This window comes from Fundulus heteroclitus, chromosome 9, assembly GCF_011125445.2.
Source record: "Fundulus heteroclitus isolate FHET01 chromosome 9, MU-UCD_Fhet_4.1, whole genome shotgun sequence".
Lineage (NCBI taxonomy): Eukaryota > Metazoa > Chordata > Actinopteri > Cyprinodontiformes > Fundulidae > Fundulus > Fundulus heteroclitus.
In genome coordinates this window covers 226039-249357 of record NC_046369.1, presented here as the reverse complement: position 1 = coordinate 249357, position 23319 = coordinate 226039, and the positions used below count along the sequence as shown (strand labels likewise).

General features: G+C 41.7%; 1 protein-coding gene across 1 annotated transcript in view; it reads right to left on the bottom strand.

The window, feature by feature from the left end:
• Positions 1-823: 823 nt before the first annotated feature.
• LOC118564087 (NLR family CARD domain-containing protein 3-like) overlaps positions 824-23319 on the bottom strand; it is a 58986-nt gene continuing 36490 nt past the window's right edge. The window contains exons 6-9 of the mRNA XM_036140758.1: positions 16510-16683; positions 14019-14192; positions 1504-1550; positions 824-1356 (exon numbers count right to left, since the gene is read on the bottom strand). Coding sequence (XP_035996651.1) covers positions 824-1356; positions 1504-1550; positions 14019-14192; positions 16510-16683 — 928 coding nt within the window. The remainder of the gene's footprint in view (positions 1357-1503; positions 1551-14018; positions 14193-16509; positions 16684-23319) is intronic.

Genomic DNA, 23319 nt, shown 5'->3' with positions numbered 1-23319 from the left:
TAGCTAGAAAATGAAAAACTGGTTTTCAGTCTGTCCACTCAGCAGTTTGGAAGTAAAGAAGCTGATTTTAGTTCCAGACTGTCAGCGTCGGCTCTTCTTTTATTCTCAACGTGATTTCAAGGTTTGGAAAGATGGAGCAGAAATATAATTTCATTATTGCTTTGAGTTTCTGCTGCTGATTTATTCAACTAAAGAACAAAAATCTGTCATTTAAAAACATGTCAGAAAGATGATGAAAATGTTTTACTGTAAGTTAAGACTTTTTAAAAGTCATTGTTGATAGAAAAAAAAACATTTGTTATATTGACATATTAAAAATTGATCAGAGGAACAGAAGAGAATGAGCAGCAAGTGAATAAAATACAGAAGAAGAAAATCTGTTTATTACTCATTAAACCACATGATGTATACGTGCAGCAAATATACAAAAGGAAGATTTAACATTTGAATCTATTTAGAAAAATAACAGATAATGTCCAGAGATTGAGAAAAACTGCCCAACATTTCAATGAAATCTGACTCATGAATGAAATAAAAAAACCAAGAGAGAAATTCAACATGCTGATAATCAGAGTGAAGCTTTGACTGGAAACAGGCAGAAAAACAACATGTGGATCCTGGAATAATCCCAGCTTCCATCTTTAAAGGACTGGAAGAGGAAGACCTTTCCAAGGAATCATTTAGAAGAGTTTCACAAAGAAACAAATTGAATCCATGAATGTGAAAACGTGTTTCTGAGTGAAAGCGAGAGACATGAACAGACTGAACTATCTGTTCAACAGGGAGAGGCTTTCTCTGACAGGAGGAGACTCTTTAGACTCAATCAGCAAAGAAACACTGAGGAACCAGAACCGGACCACCGGACACCAAACCCAGGAAGCAGAGGTTCAGTGAATGTGGTGTTAAAGGTGTGGAGGCGGATCAGTGAGTCAGAAGAGACTCTGTAGAAGGACAGAATACCAGCAGGACAGTCCACATACACTGCTGCTCTGTTGGAGACGGAGGAGGAGGAGATAGATGTTCGACTGTTATTGTGACAAACAGAGTAACCACGATCATCAGAGCAGCTCAGACTCCAGGACTGATCATTCAGTCCAAACAAACAGTCTCCACTGTTTCCTCTCCTCCTGATTCTTCTGTAACTCACTGATATGTCAACGTATCCTCTCCACTCGACCTCCCAGTAACAGCGACCAGTCAGACCAGTTCTACACAGCAGCTGAGGAGCATCATCAAATCTGTCTGGATGATCAGGATATGACTGAAGCTCCTCCACACGTGTCACCTTCCTGTTGTCTTCAGACAGTTTGAGTTTTCTGCTCACTGTGTTTGTGTCGATTGTGAGTTGACAGGAATCTGATGGAGAGAACAAAGACAATCCAGCTGCAGTTATTGATCATTTATTGACACTTTGATGATGACTCCTGAATGAGTGATGGACAGTTTGAAGATGGTTGAATGTGAGCTGCTTTGTTGTCATGAATCAAATAAAAACACACTTACACTTCCTCAGACCTGGTGTCAAATATTGTTCTCCAGCAGGCTCCACCCTGAAAGGAGGAGGAGGGTCAGACCATCAGTCTCTTTCAGCAGCAAACATGGACATTACATGTCTCTCAGACACACATTGTCCTCCACTGAGAAAGGACCAGTCCAACATTTGGACACATAAACTTGTACAAATCCAGAGAAAGAAAAAGGACCTGAGAGCAGACAGACACCTGGGGTCCGTTGTTCGTACGTCGCTAACTCAGTTAGCTGGATTAGATTGTTGACGATTTGGTATGTGCTCGGCCAAAAGAGCGAGTCCGTCGGTTGTAATGGGGAAAGCGGCGGACGTTATTGAGAATGCTCCCCATAAAGAAAGCCGTGACCAGATTAGGTCTCCACTATGTTTACCGTTATCAATAGGATCTGGTCGTGATTGTTTGGAGGTCTTAGCATTAGTTGATTCTGGGTCCGATTTTAATTTGATCGATCAAAGACTTGTGGACCAACTTCAGGTTCCCACCGAAGGATTAGCCGAACCTTTACAGGTGTCAGCCTTAGATGGTCAGGGGTTGACCTTAATTACTCATCGAACTAGTTTACTTGACGTAATCGTTTCCGGTAACCATAGAGAGAAGTTATCTTTCTTTGTTTTCCCGGTCAAGCGCTCTCCGGTGGTCTTAGGGCTGGCTTGGTTAACTGTTCACAACCCGCAGATTAATTGGACTGAGTCCCGACTAGAATCGTGGTCACCTGCTTGTCACTCCCGCTGTTTACAGTCCGCTCGGCCTGTATCTCATTCCCCATCCATAGCACCTCAGAGAGAGGATCCCATAGATCTTTCACGGGTTCCCCAGGATTATCACGACCTTCGTCTAGTCTGTAGTAAAAGTCAGGCTGGTTCGCTTCAGCCCCATCGTCCTTACAACTGTGCCATAGATCTATTACCTGGAGCTCCCCTGCCGACTAGTCGCCTTTAAAACATCTCGAGGTCTGAACGTCAAGCGCTCCAAGAATACATGAGCGAGTCGCTGTCGGCGGGGTTGATTTGTCCATCCTCCTCCCCTTTGGGTGGAGGGTTTTTCTGAGTGGGAAAAAAGGATGGATCCCTCAGGCCCTTTATCGACTATCGGGGGTTAAACCAAATAACCGTTAAGAACAAATATCCCCTTCCTCTTCTTTCATTTGCTCTCGAACCAGTCCAAAACTCATCTGTCTTTACCAAACTCGATTTGCGCAATGCTTACCATTTAGTTCAGGTGCGTCAAGGGGACGAGTGGAAGACTGCTTTTAAGACACCACTGGGTCATTTCGAATATTTGGTTATGCCTTTTGGGTTGTGTAATGCTCCTGCTGTGTTTCAGGAGTTAGTTAATGACGTTTTAAGGGATTTTCTTAACATTTTCGTGTATCTGGATGACATTTTGATTTATTCTAGCAATCTCAAGCAACACAAGCATCATGTCCGTTTGGTTCTCCAACAATTATTAGAGAATCGTCTTTTCGTGAAAGCAGAGAAATGCAACTTTCACCAACCTTCCGTCTCATTTTTAGGTCTAATCTTAGAAGGGGGGCAGGTTAGATCTGACCCCGAAAAGGTTTAGGCAGTTGTAGAATGGCCCACCCCTGAATCTCGCAAACAACTTCAACGATTTCTTGGTTTTGCTAATTTTTAATAGGAGATTTATCAGGAATTACAGCCAGATCGCTACTCCACTACATGCACTTACTTCCACCAAGGTTCCATTTATCTGGGGATCCAAGGCTGAGACAGCCTTTAATCAGCTTAAATCTCAGTTCACTCAGGCACCCATCCTTATCCATCCCCATCCTAGCAACTAGTTTACCCTGGAGATAGATACTTCTGATACAAGGGTAGGAGCGGTACTTTCTCAGCTGTCTGAGACCGACAATAGACTCCATCCTTGTGCGTTCTTTTCTCGACGCCTTACCCCTGCCGAGCATAATTACGATGTGAGTGATAGGGAATTACTGGCTATTAAGTTAGCGTTAGAGGAGTGGCGGCACTGGCTCGAGGGATCCGAGCAGCCCATCATCATTTGGACGGATCACAAGAACCTTGCCTATCTACAGTCAGCTCGCCGTCTTAACTCCCGTCAAGCCCGTTGGTCTCTGTTTTTCTCAAGATTCAACCTCTCCATAACCTTCAGACCCGGATCCAGGAACGTTAAGCCGAATGCTCTTTCTCGCCAGTTAAAAACCTCATGAGATGGAAGGGGAACCAGAGAGGATCCTACCCTCCACCTGCACGATAGGAGGGTTGCAGTGAGATCTGGAAGACAGGATTCGCCAGGCTCAACAGTTAGACCCAGATCCTGGTAACGGTCCGGCTGGTCTCAAGTACGTACCCCGATCAGTACCTCCTGAGGTGTTACAGTGGTGCCATGATTCCAAGCTCTCAGCTCATCCAGGTATTTACCGAACCCAGTCTCAGGTATCTAGACATTTTTGGTGGCCATCGTGGACTAAGGATGTTAGAGACTATGTGTTAGCCTGTCCCGTTTGTGCTCAGAATAAGGCATCCAATCAACCACTCTCAGGACTGTTACATCCTCTACCCATCCCCAAACGCCCATGGTCCCACATCGCAGTAGACTTTGTCACCGGGTTACCCGTGTCCCAAGGTATGACCACCATGTTGACAGTAGTTGACTGTTTCTCCAAGGCTTGCCATCTCATCCCCATCCGCAAACTACCCAATGCCCATCAGACCGCCCAGCTCCTCATCCGCCACGTCTTCAGACTCCATGGGATTCCAGCAGAGATACTCTCTGACCAGGTTCCTCAGTTCATCTCCCAGGTCTAACGACACTTCTGCTCTGCTCTCTGTGCCCGTTACACTCTCACGTCAGGTTACCACCCGCAGACAAATGGACAGACAGAACGCATGAATCAACAATTGGAATCTACACTACGCTGCCTTACCTCCTTCTCTTTTTTAATTTGTGACGTTCAATTTCAGGTGTTTTTTCAGGTCAAAATACAATTTTTTTTGTTGAAGATGCCAATTATATATAACGGATGGCACCCTGTGTCATTTTGTGAAAGAAAAAAAAAAGGTGAAACATGCCTCACGCAACAAAAGCAAAAAGAACCTGTTTTTTTTTCTGCCTTTTTATTGGTGGCTGTTATAAACAGACAAACACATTATTTAACAGTGGCTTTTAAAGAGGAAAAAGTGGTGTTAGTACCATAAATAGAAAATATTTAAGTTATTTGTATGATGGTTTGCTTTTTATTTGTATCATATTCAGTAATAAGATTTGTTCAGGCCATTTTATTGTGAAGTTTAGTTTTACTTTAAAAGGCTTGCTTCCTGTCGAGCTGTATATTTTATTAGAAAAAAAATATGGATGGATTATCTAGACATGGAGTAATACAGTTTTACCGTGTAAACTGTGTATGACTTGGAAAAGGCAAAACTTAATTTTTTATATAGATAAATAATTTTTAGTTAAAATTCCCAGTTTGCACGTGTCCTTTACTTCCAGTGTCTAAGAAATTACACCGGTATTGGATCTGTCGCCATAACAAGTGGCTTTTTAAAATAATGTATAAAAATAAAGGCTACCATTTTATAGAATATTCTTGTATTTCACTTTTACTTGTCCCCATGTTCTAGTGGCTCCCATGGAGGCTCTGACATAAGAACAAAGTAAATATGAAATTATTAAAATGCAAAAATTCATACCGTAGAAAATGATGCAAACATCTACCATGGACAGTATTTACACATTTAATTTGTCTGCTACTTTTTGCCAGCCCTCTCTCCTTGCTTTAGCAGACTTTGAGGTCTTCCCTGTCGTTTTAATTAATGACTCAATTTCATCATAACCTTCCATTAAAAGCTCTTGTTCTGCTTGGGAGAAAAACTGTGGGCGTTCTTTGGCCATGCTGAACAGCCAATAGCAGCGTTGCTGATCATTGTTTCTACTATCGATACATTTCACCTTTAAAACAAACGCATGAACGCGCAGTTATCTCAGATAACTCAATCCAACCATACTAAACATAAACAACAGGTGTGTTCGAAGAACCCAATTAGCCGGATCATGATTAGCCGGATGAAATCATCTTGGATGTCTCATTTGATCTCGGATGTTTTAATCAATGTACGAAGAATGGACCCCTGGTGTATGGGGGCAATATTGTTGCTTTGTCATTTGCAAATGTGTGTGGAGAGTTGTGTGTCTGTATCTCGATTTATGTGTGTGCAGTGGGATTTGAAAATGTGTAAATAAATCTGTAAATGTGTGAGGAGATTTGTGTGTCTGTACAACAATATGCAAATATGTAAAACTACTTGTGTGTAAACCGTTTTGCAAATGTGTAAAAAATCCACACATCTGTATTCAGATCTACAAATGTGTACTGATATTTATAAATGTGTAAAAAATCCACAAATCTATATTCAGTTCTGCTTGTACCTTCTGTTGTCTCGGTTTAAGTAGACAACAGAAGGGACAAGCAGAACACTTCAACTATGGACCAAGATCCAGAAAACGTTGAAACATCAACCTCCATCTCTCTCCTCTCATCTACTGGATACATGAAGTCCTTTGCTCCAAATAACCTGGATATCAGTTTTTTAAAAAAATGGGCTGAATATAAACTTCATTACATTCATCAACTATTTGCTAATGGCCAGTTTAAAAATATTTAAAAGACTTAAAATAGAGTCTTTTAAATATTATATATATATATATAAATATTATATATATATATATATATATATATATATATATATATATATATATATATATATATATAATATAGGAGAGTTATGGGTATTTGTTGATGGCTGTGTTCAGACACCAGAGCACCTCCGCATGCAGTGTTGCATTGGATCCAAATGTTGTTCCAAGACCGTCTGATTTGCCGACGTTAGTGGCAGTAAAGCTTGCTCCAGCTGCTGCTGTGCTGTTTCCAGTAACTAATGCGGATGTGACTGCGTTGGTTACAGAAAGGTAACTTGACATTGTTAGCTGTTGTCTGCCCCTTGCAGCTGATCTGTGGCTGTCTGCAGTGGTGTAGTGGTCCCTGGAGAACTGGGTATACTCTCAAAGTTTGCCCTTTTAGACGCAGCTCAGACAAATGCTGTTTTAGAAACAATGACATGTAACACTGGTCTATTTAATTTACCCAAAAATCCATCACTAGGGTTTACTCATTTTAGCCTAAAATATTTAGCCTAAAACATTTAGATTAAAATATTTCCTTGAGCTACTACGTGAGGTGTGAAAATACTGTTTTCTCTTTTTTAAAGATTTTATCCAGCTTCTGGGAGGTAACGTAAAATTTTCTTTGGTTTATATTGAAGGAATTCCTACACTAAATCCAGAATCAACATTTCATTACTTTACTGTAGGTTTTTCAATATAGACCTAGATGATAAGTGTAACCCAGGTGTAAATCTCAGTGATCAAGCCTGTATAAAATTTAACTTCCATCCCCTCATTACTTCACAGCCAATCGCTGTCGTGTATCAAGGTCACATGTACTTTCACAGCCTATCAGCTAGGTATATTAGCTGGAGGAAGGAAGTAGGAAAGATTGGGACATGTTGGGAGAAGCAGAGCTGCAGGAGCTAACTACTTTGCCAGGATGAGATGAGATGAGATGAGATGAGATGAGATGAGATGAGATGAGATGAGATGAGATGAGATGAGATGAGATGAGATGGGGAGAAAAACCTGTTGTGTGAGGCATAAACTGTGGAATTGGTGAGTGTTTCTGTGTGTGGCTTAGTGTTAGCTCATTGATGTCAATGTTTGTTTGTATACTCAATAATTTAGCAGCTAAACAAACGGACGACCATTTTAGATTTATACAAACCACATGTGAACAATAGGGTGCCTTAAATGTTTGTTGAGCACTTGTTTATATTGGGTTTTCTTTACATTTCATGTCAACTAATTTATATAGTGCGTATGTATTGGATTTTCATGGATGTAAGTTATATTGAACTTTATATTTATATTGAATATGCATATTGACTGAAAATTGGAATTATTTATAGTGCAAAGAGTGCCATTTATTGAATTTGTGTGTGCACACTAGAATGTTTGATTTAGATATTGAGAAAATGGTCCTGTTTTATTATTCAGGCCAGGTTTCGATGGCGAGCTGAAGATCCAGGCCTAGAGCCCAAGAAAGATTGCACTTTTGCGTGCGTGAAGACTTGTTGATCTCCTGCCAGGCTGGTAGGAGGCTCCTTGCAGCCAACGAACAATTCTGTTCTACCCTGATCTGACTTGAGTCAGTCAGGACCTGCACTGCACCAAGCACTTTAAAAAGAACTTGCTTGGGACCTTTAACCAACCCCAGCTTGGGGTGAATGAACTGTGGGTTCATTAATTGTAGAATTGATTGATTTGTTTTTTTTTTTTTGTTTATTTTGTGTTTTTCTTTTGCGCATTTTATATGGCCATTTGAATATTTCACTGTTGTAAATATGTATATAATTTTCTACACTATAAATACAAAGGCACTCGCAACTGCAACCTTCCAGTCTGTCTGCTCCTTCATGAGTCGTATCTAGTTTCTGATCCAACTAGCCCATTGACCTGATTGGTCACTATCCACTTACATTGATTTAAAATGTATTATATTTACAAATATGCTACATAAGGCATATGGAAAGTCCTAAATTGATTGAGAAAGAGAATCTGTAGAAAGACATAAAGGTAATGACAAGGAGAACATCAAAACTCACTTTGTCTTTGAAAGTCATGAATTGTCAAATATACCAGTTGAAACACCCAAAGAACTGCTGATCCTGTTAATGTAGATCCCCTGACAATGAATGTGTAGCCCCTCGATTTTAAAATGGACGGTGATTTTAAACTTGACAGTCAAAAAGGGACCTCAGTTAAGTCATTTTTATCATGTAAAGAACAAAGCAAAGGTATAACCTATTCTTTCAAGGCAAAAATATGGAAACACTACTCTAAGCCTTCATTTCATCATGGCTGGATTAGTGTAATTCTCTTTATCACTAAATCCATTCCCTTAGCTCTTAGTAGTAATGATTTTATGGGATTCTTCATAAATAAAATTGATGCCATTAAAAATAAAATAATTGGCATCCTCCCAAACATGATTACCTCGTCCTCAGTAAGTGAGGCAGCATTGGAGGAATCTTTAGAATCTGCGCAGTGTTTGAACTGTTTAGAAGCAGTTTCTGAGCTATCTAAAATTTTAGCTTCATCTAAACCTTCTACCTGTATGTTAGACCCAATCCCAACCAAGTTGTTTAAGGAGATATTCCCTTTGATCAGTGGTCCTATTTTAGACATGATTAATCTATCCTTAGTAAATGGATATGTACCACAGGTTTTTAAAGTAGCTGTTATTAAACCTTTACTTAAGAAACCTTATCTTGATCAAGATGAGTTAGTAAACTACAGACCTATATCTAATCTTCTTTTCTTATCTAAAATTCTTGAGAAAGTAGTTGCTAATCAACTTTGTGAACATTTACAAAGTAATGACCTACTTGAGGAGTTTCAGTCAGGCTTCAGAGCTCATCATAGCACTGAAACAGCTCTGGTGAAGGTCACTAATGATATTCTCATGGCCTCAGATAATGGACTTGTGTCTATACTTGTCCTGTTAGATCTCAGTGCTGCGTTTGATACAGTTGATCACAATATTCTCCTACAAAGACTTGAACATACTGTAGGGATTAAGGGGAAAGCATTAGGCTGGTTTAAATCTTATCTGTCGGACAGATTCCAATTTGTTCATGTTAATAATAAATATTCCTCAAACTCTAGGGTCACCTGTGGAGTACCACAGGGTTCAGTCCTTGGACCAATTCTCTTTACTATATATATGCTTCCGATAGGCAAAATTATCAGACAGCATGGGATTAATTTCCACTGTTATGCTGATGATACTCAGCTATATTTATCCATAAATCCTGATGAATCCAATCAATTACTTCGACTGCAGTCATGTCTTGATGACATCAAAAGCTGGATGACTTTAAATTTCCTGCAACTAAATTCTGACAAGACCGAAGTTGTAATCTTTGGGCCAGAGTCCTCAAAAAATAAACTTCTTAACCAATCACTTAATCTGGGTGGCATTAACTTGGCCTCTGGTAATAAAGTAAAAAATCTTGGTGTTATTTTTGACCAAGACATGTCATTTAAATCCCATATTAAACAGGTTTCCACAGTTTCCTTTTTTCACCTCTGGAATATCGCTAAAATTAGAAACATTCTGTCCAGGAGTGATGCTGAAAAACTGGTCCATGCATTTGTTACTTCAAGGCTGGACTATTGTAATTCTTTACTATCAGGAAGTCCACAAAATGCAGTTCAAAGCCTTCAGCTGATCCAAAATGCTGCAGCAAGAGTTCTGATGAAAATCAACAAGAGGGATCATATTTCTCCAATTTTAGCTTCCCTTCATTGGCTTCCTGTTAAATCAAGAATAGAATTTAAAATTCTTCTTCTAACGTATAAAGCCCTTAATAATCAAGCTCCATCATATATCAGAGCTCTGATTACCCCGTATGTTCCTAACAGAGCACTTCGCTCTCAGACTGCAGGTCTGCTGGTGGTTCCTAGAGTCTCTAAAAGTAGAATGGGAGGCAGATCATTTAGCTATCAGGCTCCTCTCCTGTGGAACCAACTCCCAGTTTTGGTCCGTGAGGCAGACACCCTGTCTACTTTTAAGACTAGGCTTAAAACTTTTCTTTTTGACAAAAATTATAACTAGTTGCTCATGTTACTCTCAGCTACCTTTATAGTTTTACTGCTATAGGCTTGGGCTACTGGAGTATATCAGGATCTAATTTTCTCACTCTATTGAGTTCTACTGTTCTTCAATTATGCATTATGTGTTGTCATTTCTGCTTTAACTTTCTGTTCTCTCTCTTTTATCTTTATAGTAGGTACACCTGGTCTGGCATTCTGTTAACTGTGACATCATCCAGAGAAGACGGCTCACCCGCTACTACCATCTAATGTAGAACAGATTACTAGATCAATGTGTGCTTCTGTGCTTTTTTGTCTCTCTTGTTGTGTCTCTGCTCTGTCTTCTGTAACCCCCAGTCGGTCGAGGCAGATGACCGTTCATACTGAGCCCGGTTCTGCCGGAGGTTTTTCCTTCCCGCTAATGGGTGGTTTTTCTTCCCACTGTCGCTTCATGCTTGCTCAGTATGAGGGATTGCAGCAAAGCCATGGACAATGCAGATGACTCTTCCTGTGGCTCTACGCTTCCCCAGGAGTGAATGCTGCTTGTCGGGACTTTGATGCAATCAACTGGTTTCCTTTATATAGGACATTTTTGACCAATCTGTATAATCTGACCCAATCTGTATAATATGATTGAACTTGACTTTGTAAAGTGCCTTGAGATGACATGTTTCATGATTTGGCGCTATATAAATATAATTGAATTGAATTAAATCGGTCCTCACTCAGACGTCTGCAGCTGGTTCAAATGCTGCTGCACACCTTTTAATGGAAAAACATAAAATAAAGCATATTACCCGATCCTGGCCTCCCTTCACTGGTTGCCTGTTTATCTTAGAGTTCAGTTTAAAGAACTTCTGTTTGTTTTTAAGGTTTTAAACAGCTTATTATTATTGTTGTTGTTTTAAATCGTTGAGTCTTAACCCAAGCCATTTTATTGAATTATTTTAAAGTGCTCTTTAAATAATGTTGATGATTATGATGATTATGATCACAAGAAACTTTTGCATCACCTCCCAGAAGCTGGAAAGAAAAGAGACAAAAAGATTTTTTACACCTCACTTAGTAACTCAAGGAATTATTTTAAACTAAATATTTTAGGCTAACATATTAAACTGTTTATCGGTTGTTGTTATTTCTTCAATCCCACCGTTATGTTTAGGAATTTCTGCCAAAAACTGCAGCATTTTCATTTAATTCATCTGAATGCAGTATTTGCACGCCATACTCTGATTGGATGGAAAGAAACCTGTCTGTGATTGGCTGGTGAGGTGGACAGTTTTTGAACTCATGAGTGCACAGACAGAATCCAGAGTGGAAGAAGCAGGTCACGGGCAGACACGGAACCGGGCGAGGATAGCCGGTTGAGAAGAGTTTATCAGTTTTGAGCGCGCGGCAAACAGGTTTTAAACGTGCACAAGATGTTTCAAAGCTGAATACCTGTCTCACTGCGCGTTCAAACAAAAGGCACAAATATTGCTCCAGAAGTTGATATAGGCAATGCTGACTGAAAAATAAGCAAGTATACGCCGCTGGTCAGGGTTAGCCAGTGCATACTGCTCAATAACTAATTTTCAAATATCAAAACAACCTTTCCTTATTTGAAAACAGAATTTCAACACACTTTGAACATAAACTGTATTAAATGTACATTATGTTAAACATGTACCTAATTATGGGGTAAGTGTTTCAACCCATTGGTGGCTCGGTATGCCACACCTGCAGACGACTTGTCAAATAAATCCCATTTTACAACCAGCTGAAATATTCCTGGACACTAGTGTTAAATCAAGGGCTGATCCATTTCCTGGATGAACATTTGTTCTTGTCCATCATCCGTCATTCGGCAGAATAAAATATTACCCTCTAAATGTTCTACTAATTCTCCATTTCCATCTGTTCTGTTTTCTCCCATAATAATCCATGTACCTTAAGGTCAGCACACATCAGAATCGGACATACTTTGATAATCCCATAGGGAAATTACTTTTGTTACACGCTCCAGATATACAATCAAACATTTTTATATATATATTTACAACATTCCACACAAAGTAATATAAATATATATATATATACATATATAAGTCAATATATATATATATATATATATATATATATATATATATATATATATATATATATATATATATATATATATATATATATATGTATAACTATAGATCCAAATAAAGTGATAGTGACTTGTGGAAGAACAGTGCAAAGAATGAATAGTGATTGCGTACACTAAATCTGCATTAACTGGTTCAGATCTTACGTTTCACAGAAATTATAATAGTTAACTATAGTTAATTTACCCTCATTTATTATTCTCTCGATTACTACATATTCCGGATCAGTTCCTCTACTTATTTCTCTGCATGTTAGATTATCTTTTCTAAATGTTGAACATCCTCCTCCTGTTTCTTCCCTCCTGTCACTGAAACATCTCCACTTATTCAGAAAACTAATTGTACAGTTATTTTTTTTCTTACACATTTTAACCATCTGTGCTTTTTAGAACACATTTAACATGTTTTCACCTCTCATCACATCAACCTCCTGCAATCTTGGAGGAAAAGTCACCATGAATGATGTGACATTTTCTCCATAATCACACATGAACTCTGAGCTGCTGGTTTCAGCACCATACCCAGATCATCTAGTCTGAAGTCAAAGGGAAAGAAGGGAATCCAAATCTCAGCAGCTCCAGATATTGCTCAGAAAATGTGATAAAATAAAACAGAAAAATGTTACAGCCAAAATTATTCTTAACTTGCAGATCTAGAAGTAGAAAGGAAATGAGGCAGGTAGCTTTCAAAATATAACAATGTATAAAAAGATAAAAATCTTTTTAATTTACATTTTATTAGAATGGTATGTTGAAAATTCTTTGTAGACTTTTTTAATAATATATGTTAGAAGTTTTACTGATTTTAAAGCACTGGAACCCATTTAATTAGTGCTGAGCATCTTTTTGCATCTTTCTGATGTTATTCTGACATTTGTCTTTGGAGCTCAGAGTCCTGCAGGCTGAAAGTCCTCTTACCATCACCATCATTTCCACCTCAGTATCTGCTCTAAAATGAGGTTTCTTAGTTCATTTTTACCCTGCCAGAATCTGGATCCTCTACTCCACTTGTAATGATGATCTCTAAATTTAATGTCCGGCTCCCTATGGTGGTGATGGCAGGGTGGGCTCTGGTTAAATGTGTGTGCATTTAAATGTGTGTGCTTCTACAAACAATAATAAACAAATAAAAACACAAATTATAATCCGATGTAATCACAACCTCTCATATTAGTAGAATACACAAATCATTACAGCCACATGCTGTCTAGTAAACCTAGTAAGCCTTTATTTAGAGCCTGGAGACTGCACCAGTCTTGCCTTCAGAACATCACTCGTCTATAGCACCTATTTTAATTTTACATATCTTTAAGATAATGATTAGTGATCTTTGTATTTTTAGGTCTTTCTGCTCCAATCTTGTACAAAGACAGCCCTCAGCTTTCCACTATTTCAGGGGGAAACAGACCATCATGCTGAGCCTGCTAGGATTTGTATCATCATCATCATCTTGAATCTTCCCACTTTGGGACACTGCATTAAACTATTCCTAATGATACGTTAGCCTTATTTAAATAAACTATACAATTATTCTGATTGGACGTGATAAGAGGGGTCGGAGAGGGATGGGGGTGGTTAAATCAAAGAGCCTTTGATTTATGATCTGCGGTCATAAATCAGTCTGATCAAACTTTGTCATAAAGTATCTCTATACCTTTATTCCTCCATACCTGAGACCTTCCAGTCTGCAGTGTGGATCCTTCAGTCCAGCCGACAGCAGCTTCATTCCTGAGTCTCCTGGATGATTGTAGCTCAGGTCCAACTCTTTCAGAAGGGAGGGGTTAGAGCTCAGAGCCGAGGCCAGAGAAGCACAGCCTTCCTCTGAGACCAGACAGCCTGACAAACTGCAGACACACAATATAACAAATGATGTTAACATGAGAAAGTAGTGCTCAAGAAACTGCTTCTCAGCTGGGTTTAATGAATATAATATATGAATCAAATCGTATTTTGTTCTGTAGGTAACAAAAAGTAACATCTGACACATTTAAACAGATGAATCCTTACTGGGGCTTCACTTGGATGGAAATTCTGCAAACTGACACAAGCTTTGCAGAAGGTTCTAGCTTTAAGCGAACTTAAAACTGGACCTAAAATACCACAGATAAACCACTGTTCTGGTGTTTAGAAATCTTTAATCTCATTGATGGAGACAAGAATTGAAGCTGAGATAAAGAATTAAGCAGTGGTTTGGATCAGTGGCTTTAGCAGCCTATGGTAAGCAAATATTCCACACTTGCAGAATCAGCAGAATGCTTTTGGGACATCTCCCATCTGAGGTCAGAAAAAAAGCAACTTCACCTTCAAAAACACTGGGTCCTGGTTGTGGGTGTAATTGAGCAGTTTTGGTGTTGCCTGTGCACAAATAAGGCCCGTTTACACTACACTTTTTTAACCGAGCCGAGCCGAGACCAGTCCGAGCTTGGATCAGTTAACCAAGCTGAGCCAACCGTTTACACACCAAGCTTATCTCGGTTCCTTGGTTTCCTCGCCTTCTAGTGGCGATCTGCGGTACTACCGCAGGGATTGCTGCTTCTTCTGGGATTGAAGGCGGAAGCAGCAAAACAAGACGGCGGCGCCAGTAAAATTCAGGATGTTATGCTTGATATTGTGATATGAATAAAGAGTCAGGCGAAGAAGGCAACCATTGGTGAATTTACTTGAGAGAGTTGGCTTTTGGGAAGTGGATGAGAAAAGCAAATGTCTAATAAGGATTTACAGACGCAGGAGGTTATAGCAGCTGAGGTTTATCATGCTGCTAAGCATAATCATCACTGGAAACCGTGTGGCACGGTACGGAAGCTAGTATTATTATGAATGTCTGAAATTTGTCTGAATGGAGTGTGAATCGGGACGTGCAGCCAGACACGCCGGAAAACCCACGGACAGTCAGCTGACTGTAAGGGGATGACGCGGTCTGCTCATGCGCTCTTTATCAGATAACCGGGATTAAAAAAAACAGTCCTAGACCAGCTCAGGAACTGGTCTGCATTTAGCGCGTTCCGGTTATGTTTAGCGCGGTCCAGTTCAGTCTGCTGACCATTTACACACAAGAGTTATCTCGGTTACCGAGCTCGGTCTGGTCTCAGCTCAGTTAAAAAAGTGTAGTGTAAATGGGCCTATAATCTTTGCTGTCTTCTTTTTCTTTTGACTCATTGTCAGGCTATGGTGAAGCAGGTAGTGACTGAATGGAATACAATAAAAACTATTCTGATTATTTATACGTAATTTAAGTGTTATTTTGGGACTTAGTCCATCTTTTTAACATACATCTGAATCTCTTCTTTCATGAGATCCAGGGCTTATCTCTCGCTTTTTCAGGTTTCAGCTCTGCTTCATCTTTCTCTGTTCTGATCTCTCCTGCAGCTGTTACTTTTTTGACAGTAAATCTCAATTATTTTATTTCAAACATGCATAAATAATGCAGGAGTTGTGTTAAGTGGCGGGGCGACCAGCAGGTCCCCTTATTGGTGGGGGCCCAGGCGGTAGCAATCCTCAGCAACAACTTTTCTGCACTGAGCTGACATATGGTTGTCTGTACATGAATAATGTTAATAAACACATGGCAGTGGTGGCTTAGTGGTTACAGAGGCTGGCATTGGTGTCTTGGAGAGGCCCCAAAGGTTGGTGGTTAAAAAACGATCACTCTGGGTCCCTGAGCAAGACCCTTGAGCACAGAAGGAGCTGTGTCTGCAGGCGGTTAACATTTTGTTTGATCCTCTGTTTTTACTGTAGGTATGATTAGGTCTAAAAAACATTTATATTGTTAATATTATACAGTAAAAAAGTACGAGAATGTTAAAAATGTTTACCTGTGCGAAACCATTGTAATATAATGTATTCAAATTTTAAAAGGGATTTTGGGTAATCTTCAGTACAAAGACATTAATGCTTCAAAACAGAAAAAAATGAAAGTTAAATTTTTGACCTATTCTGTTGGGATGGAGGAGGAGGAGTGGGGTTGTTCATTCTTTAAAGGTGGTGCAAAATAAAACATTTGAGAACCACTCTCATATGGTGAGGTTGGGCCTGGGTTGTATCCATTGGGGGTAAAGGTAAGACCATAAAAGTTTACAAATATGTTTTTGAACGAACATTTCCATCATGTTTTACTAGGTAATGAACAGAAATCTGGTCTCAACAGGATGGAGAACTTTGTACCTGAGAGTTTCCAGTTTGCAGTTTGGACTCTCCAGTCCAGCAGAGAGAAGCTTCACTCCTGAATCCTGCAGGTTGTTGTTACTCAGGTCCAGTTCTCTGAGACTGGAGGACTGGGAGCTGAGAACTGAGGACAGAGCTTCACAGCTTCTCTCTGAGAGGTTACAGACACCCAGTCTGAGAAAACAGGGAGAAAATGTGGTATTAAACAATATATCAAAAATATTGTTACAGTCACCAATGTTCTCCTTGAAAAGATTGATGGATCTGTCTGACTTTGCACACCTTTATGTTTCCTTTTATTGTGAACTGGTTCATTATAAATAAACTAGCTTTACGTGCAATTTAGGTTGCTGAGCTGGAGAAAAGCGAGGAGGCACAGAGAAACTGTGTAAATAAAAGTAACAACTTGCTTTTCAAGCACTTGCTGCCAATTGTGCAAAAATAACAAATGTTTGTAGCAGGGCCGTCAACAGCTGCCATGGCTGATGATGATGGTGGTCGTGACATCAGGTCTGTCAGTGGCAGCAGAACCTGCGGTAAACTGGGCTGCTTTCAGAACACGAGGCTATGTAATGAGCAGGTTAAAGCTACCCAACCACTTGGTAAATCTGATAAAATGATACGTCACTACAGGAATCTTAGCTAATGTTGCTATAAAGCTTTGCTCCCATAGACAATCACACTCAGTCCCGTCACTCCTGCCTGGGGGGAGGGGGGGATTTACACTTTTTGCCTTGGACTCTGAAGGAGAGGGTGGCTTAAGCCGGGCATACACTGTACGAGTTTTTCAGTCGTGGTACTTATATACATCTCAAACTGTGCGATGGAACCGCGGGGTTTAAAAGATCACCGCTCACGATCTGTGTTCTCACACTGTATGGCACGATGCTCGGACGTGACCGGAGTGCTCACACTGTACGTCGTGCCCCCTCCGGAAGAGGGGGGAGAGTTGGGTACCCGCCGGCCCATGGAGGACGGCCAGGGCCTCCCGCAGAGGCGGTGGGACGACGCCAGGCGAGTGACAGTGGGTGGCAGGGACCCAGACCAGGGGGTCGAGCCCGGCTCAGGCGAGGCCCACGGGAGGCACCGGGTGTCGGGGGCAATGGAGAGGAGAGAGAAAAGACGAGATGCCCCGGCGGCCGCGCGGCACGGCAGACCGCCAGGCCCGCACCCCCACCGCGAGCGGAGGCGTACGGAAACAGACGGCCAGCACGCCGCGCGGACCGGAACGCTCGTCCTCCCCAACCCCCCCGCGAGCCGACGTCCGGGCCCCGCGGGTCCCGGGACCGAGCCGGGCGGAGGTCGCTACGGGGACGCCCGCTCCCCTCCCTCCCCTGGCGAGGAGGGGAGGGCGCCCCCTCGTAGCTCTACTTGAACAGCAGGATACGCTCACGAAAACAAGACAACCTGCCGACTGCCGACTGAATTTTAAACATGTTTGATTTTTAACCAACCGTCCGATTCCTGATCGGGAGGTAGTAGTGAGAAACCAGTCGCCTCTCCTCCTCCCTGTACGATCAAGCTGAAATTCGACCCAATTCAAAAAATGCTCGCACGACTGAAGAATCGGCCCAAAAGGGGCAAAAACTCATACAGTGTAAGCCCGGCTTTAGGGACCAGCCAGCCTCAAAAAGGCTAACAAGCTGAGTAACAGGGGCCTTCTGTGAAACTCATTTCCCGGCGCTTCAATGGAGTGACAAAAGGGGGAGATTCAAGACCCAACTGAGTTTGGATATTTGCTGACTAGATCGAAGCTAAGTTTGCAGTCTCACTTCTGCGCAACCAGCCGCTGAAGTAAAGAATACCAAAAGAGCATTGTTTATTTTTTTGAGCTGATGCAGGAAGGCTGAGGCGAGACGGCACGAAGCAGTCTCCTATCCTCACCAGGCCAAACAGAGATAAGAGCTGAGCTGAAATAACCCACTGTTACCGAATCAGAGACTGCATGCAGGACCTCGGACCAGCCTACCTCGACCACGTTTCGGCTAGCTCATAGCCTCTAACCCGCTGCTGAAATAACTAACGTTTTCTTGGACCACTGCTCTCCCTTGAATGCTAAAGTGAACCAAACTCACACTGAGGCACAAACAGGTTTGGCAGAGAAGCAAACAGGGAAAGTTAAGTTATAAGTGTTTCGTTGTTCGCTGTTTGCAGTAAGGCGTATTGTATCACTTCCTGTTTTCACTGCGTGATCAACGGTTTGTTGCTCCAGATTCTCTCGCTTTTATCTTTAATCTCTTTGCTGTAACATCTGTTTCTAACACATAAGCACTTTTAAAACATTTTCTGTTGCTGCACATCATGCTTGGGAACTCCTCGTGTTTCATGGTTTGCTCTCTTGGCGTGGTAGAAGGGCGCTAGCCTAGCTTTAGCCTAGCCTAGCTTTAGCTCCACAATGGCTTCCTCCCCTACTATTACCTCAGCTTCTCCGTCTCTGACTAAGTCTCCCCTTATCTCCTGCTCTCTGTGTCAGATGTTTAGCTATTCCTCTGCCTCCTTTAGTGATAATGGTACTTGTAGTAAATGTAGTGTTTTTGTAGCTTTGGAGGCGAGGGTGTCAGAATTAGAGTCCCGGCTCCGTGCTATGGAAAGACCAGCTGATAGCCGCCCCTCTGCTAGCGCGGAGCCACATAGACCTAGCGTTAGTTCACTTAGTGGTCCTCCAGAAGCACCCGAGCAGCCGGGTAAGCAGGCTGGCTGGGTGACAGTTCGTAGGAAGCATAGCTCTAGATTTCAGCCCCCAGTTCACCACCAACCCGTCTGCGTTTCTAACAAATTTTCCCCACTCAGCGACACACCCGCTGAGAAGCCGACCCTGATTATTGGGAGCTCAATAGTCAGAAACGTGGCACTAGAGACACCAGGGACCATAGTTAAATGCCTGCCAGGGGCCAGAACGGGCGACATAGAATCTTACCTAAAACTGCTGGCTAAGGATAAACGTAAATACAGTAAGATTGTTATTCACGCTGGCGGTAATGACACCCGGTCACGCCGATCGGAGGTCACTAAAGTTGGTGTTGCTTCGGTGTGTGAGTTTGCTAAAACAATGTCGGACGCTATATATTTTCTCTGGTCCCCTGCCTGATCTGAACAGTGATGACATGTTTAGCCGCATGTCATCATTCAACCGCTGGTTGTCTAGGTGGTGTCCTGAAAACGACGTGGGCTACATTGATAACTGGAGAACTTTCTGGGGAAAACCTGGTCTGATCCGGAGAGACGGCATCCATCCTACTTTGGATGGTGCTGCTCTTCTTTCTAGAAATCTGGCCGGATTTATTAGTTCTCCTAAATGCTGACAACCCAGGGTCCAGACCAGGAAGCAGAAGACTTTAGACCTTGTGCTGAAATATGGCATTGATTGTGAAGAATTAACAGTATTTCCTCACAACCCTGTCCTATCTGATCATTTTTTAATAACATTTGAGTTTAATCTAACTGAGTTCTCCACCCCCAAAAGAGGATTCCATTATAGTAGATCTTTATCGGATAATGCTGTATCAAAACTTAAAGTGTCTGTCCCCTTTTTAATATCCTCCGTATTGCAGAAATGCCCTGTAGATGGCAGCAATGTTGTTTCTTCCAATTCACAAATAGTTGTCTTTGTAAACGGTATGACTTCGTCATTGCGTTCTGCATTAGACAATGTAGCTCCCTTGAAAAAGAAGGTGATTATTCACAGGAAGCTGGCTCCTTGGTTTAATTCAGAGCTGCGTTCCTTGAAGCACAATGTTAGGAAATTGGAGAGAAAATGGCACTCTACACACCAAGAGGAATCCTACCTAATCTGGAGGGACAGTCTATTGTTGTATAACAAGACCCTTCGCAGAGTTAGAGCAGCATATTTTTCATCATTAATTGAGGAGAATAAGAATAATCCTAGATTTCTCTTCAATACAGTTGCCAAACTTACCCAGAGCCACAGCTCTGTTGATCCATCCATTCCCTTAGCTCTTAGCAGTAATGATTTTATGGGATTCTTCATAAATAAAATTGATTCCATTAAAAATAAAATAATTGGCATCCTCCCAAACATGATTACCTCGTCCTCAGTAAGTGAGGCAGCATTGGAGGAATCCTTAGAACCTGCGCAGTGTCTGAACTGTTTAAAAGCAGTAGAGCTTTCTGAGCTATCTAAAATTTTGGCTTCATCTAAACCTTCTACCTGTATGTTAGACCCAATCCCAACCAAGTTGTTTAAGGAGGTATTCCCTCTGATCAGTGGTCCTATTTTAGACATTATTAATCTATCCTTGGTAAATGGATATGTACCACAGGCTCTTAAAGTAGCTGTTATTAAACCTTAAATCTCTTGATCAAGATGAGTTAGTAAACTACAGACCTATATCTAATCTTCTTTTCTTATCTAAAATTCTTGAGAAAGTAGTTGCTAATCAACTATGTGAACATTTACAAAGTAATGACCTACTTGAGGAGTTTCAGTCAGGCTTTAGAGCTCATCATAGCACTGAAACAGCTCTGATGAAGGTCACCAATGATATTCTCATGGCCTCAGATAATGGACTTGTGTCTATACTTGTCCTGTTAGATCTCAGTGCTGCATTTGATACAGTTGATCACAATATTCTCCTACAAAGACTTGAGCATACTGTAGGGATTAAGGGAAAAGCATTAGGCTGGTTTAAATCTTATCTGTCGGACAGATTCCAGTTTGTTCATGTTAATAATAAATCTTCTTCAAACTCTAGGGTCACCTGTGGAGTACCACAGGGTTCAGTCCTTGGACCAATTCTATTTACTATATATATGCTTCCAATTGGCAAAATTATCAGACAGCATGGGATTAATTTCCACTGTTATGCTGATGACACTCAGCTATATTTATCCATAAATCCTGATGAATCCAATCAGTTACTTCGACTGCAGTCATGTCTTGATGACATCAAAAGCTGGATGACATTAAATTTCCTGCATTTAAATTCTGACAAGACCGAAGTTGTAGTCTTTGGGCCAGAGTCTTCAAAAAATAAAGTTCTTAATCAATCACTTTATCTGGATGGCATTAACTTGGCCTCTGGTAATAAATTAAAAAATCTTGGTGTTGTTTTCGACCAAGACATGTCATTTAAATCCTATATTAAACAGGTTTCCAGAGTTTCCTTTTTTCACCTCAGGAATATCGCCAAAATTAGAAACATTCTGTCCAGAGGTGATGCTGAAAACCTGGTCCATGCATTTGTTACTTCAAGGCTGGACTATTGTAATTCTTTACTATCAGGAAGTCCACAAAATGCAGTTCGAAGTCTTCAGCTGATCCAAAATGCTGCAGCAAGAGTTCTGATGAAAATCAACAAGAGGGATCATATTTCTCCAATTTTAGCTTCCCTTCATTGGCTTCCTGTTAAATCAAGGATATAATTTAAAATTCTCCTTCTCTAAAAGTAGAATGGGAGGCAGATCCTTTAGCTATCAGGCTCCTCTCCTGTGGAACCAACTCCCAGTTTTGGTCCGTGAGGCAGACACCCTATCTATTTTTAAGACTAATCTTAAAACTTTCCTTTTTGACAAAGCTTATAGTTAGAGTGGCTCATGTTACCCTGAGCTATCTCTATAGTTGTGCTGTGATAGGCCTAGGCTGCTGGAGGACATCAGGGTCTAATTTTCTCACTCTACTGATTTCTACTGTTCTTCAGTCTACTGTTCTCCAGTTTTGCATTGTATTACATTGAAATGACTGTCGTCATTTCAGCTTTTAACTTTCTGTTCTCTCTCTTTTCTCTTCATAGTAGGTACACCTGGTCTGGCGTTCTGTTAGCTGTGACATCATCCAGAGAAGACGGCTCACCCGCGACTACCATCTAATGTAGAACAGATTACTAGATCAATGTGTGCTTCTGTGCTTTTTTGTCTGTCTTGTTGTGTCTCTGCTCTGTCTTCTGTAACCCCAGTCGGTCGAGGCAGATGACCGTTCATACTGAGCCCGGTTCTGCCGGAGGTTTTCCTTCCCGTTAATGGGGAGTTTTTCTTCCCACTGTCGCTTCATGCTTGCTCAGTATGAGGGATTGCAGCAAAGCCATGTACAATGCAGACGACTCTCCCTGTAGCTCTACGGTTCCCCAGGAGTGAATGCTGCTTGTCGGGACTTTGATGCAATCAACTGTCCGTCCGTCCGTCTTCTTCCGCTTATCCGGGGTCGGGTCGCGGGGGTAGCAGCTTCAGTAGGGAGGCCCAGACGTCCCTCTCCCCAGCCACTTGGGCCAGCTCCTCAGGAGGAATCCCAAGGCGTTCCCAGGCCAGCCGGGAGACATAGTCCCTCCAGCGTGTCCTGGGTCTTCCCCTGGGCCTCCTCCTGGTGGGACGTGCCCGGAACACCTCACCAGGGAGGCGTCCAGGAGGCATCCTGACCAGATGCCCGAGCCACCTCAACTGGCTCCTCTCGACGTGGAGGAGCAGCGGCTCTACTCTGAGTCCTCCCCGGATGACTGAGCTCCTCACCCTATCTCTAAGGGAGAGCCCAGACACACTACGGAGAAAACTCATTTCAGCCGCTTGTATCCGGGATCACGTTCTTTCGGTCACGACCCAAAGCTCGTGACCATAGATGAGGGTAGGAACGTAGATCGACCGGTAAATCGAGAGCTTCGCCTTTTGGCTCAGCTCTCTCTTCATCACAACGGATCGGTACAGCGCCCGCTTCACAGCAGACGCTGCACCAATCCGCCTGTCGATCTCCCGCTCCATCTTCCCCTCATTCGTGAACAAGACCCCAAGATACTTGAACTCCTCCACTAGGGGCAGCACATTCTCCCCAACCCGGAGAAGGCACTCTACCCTTTTCCGGTTCAA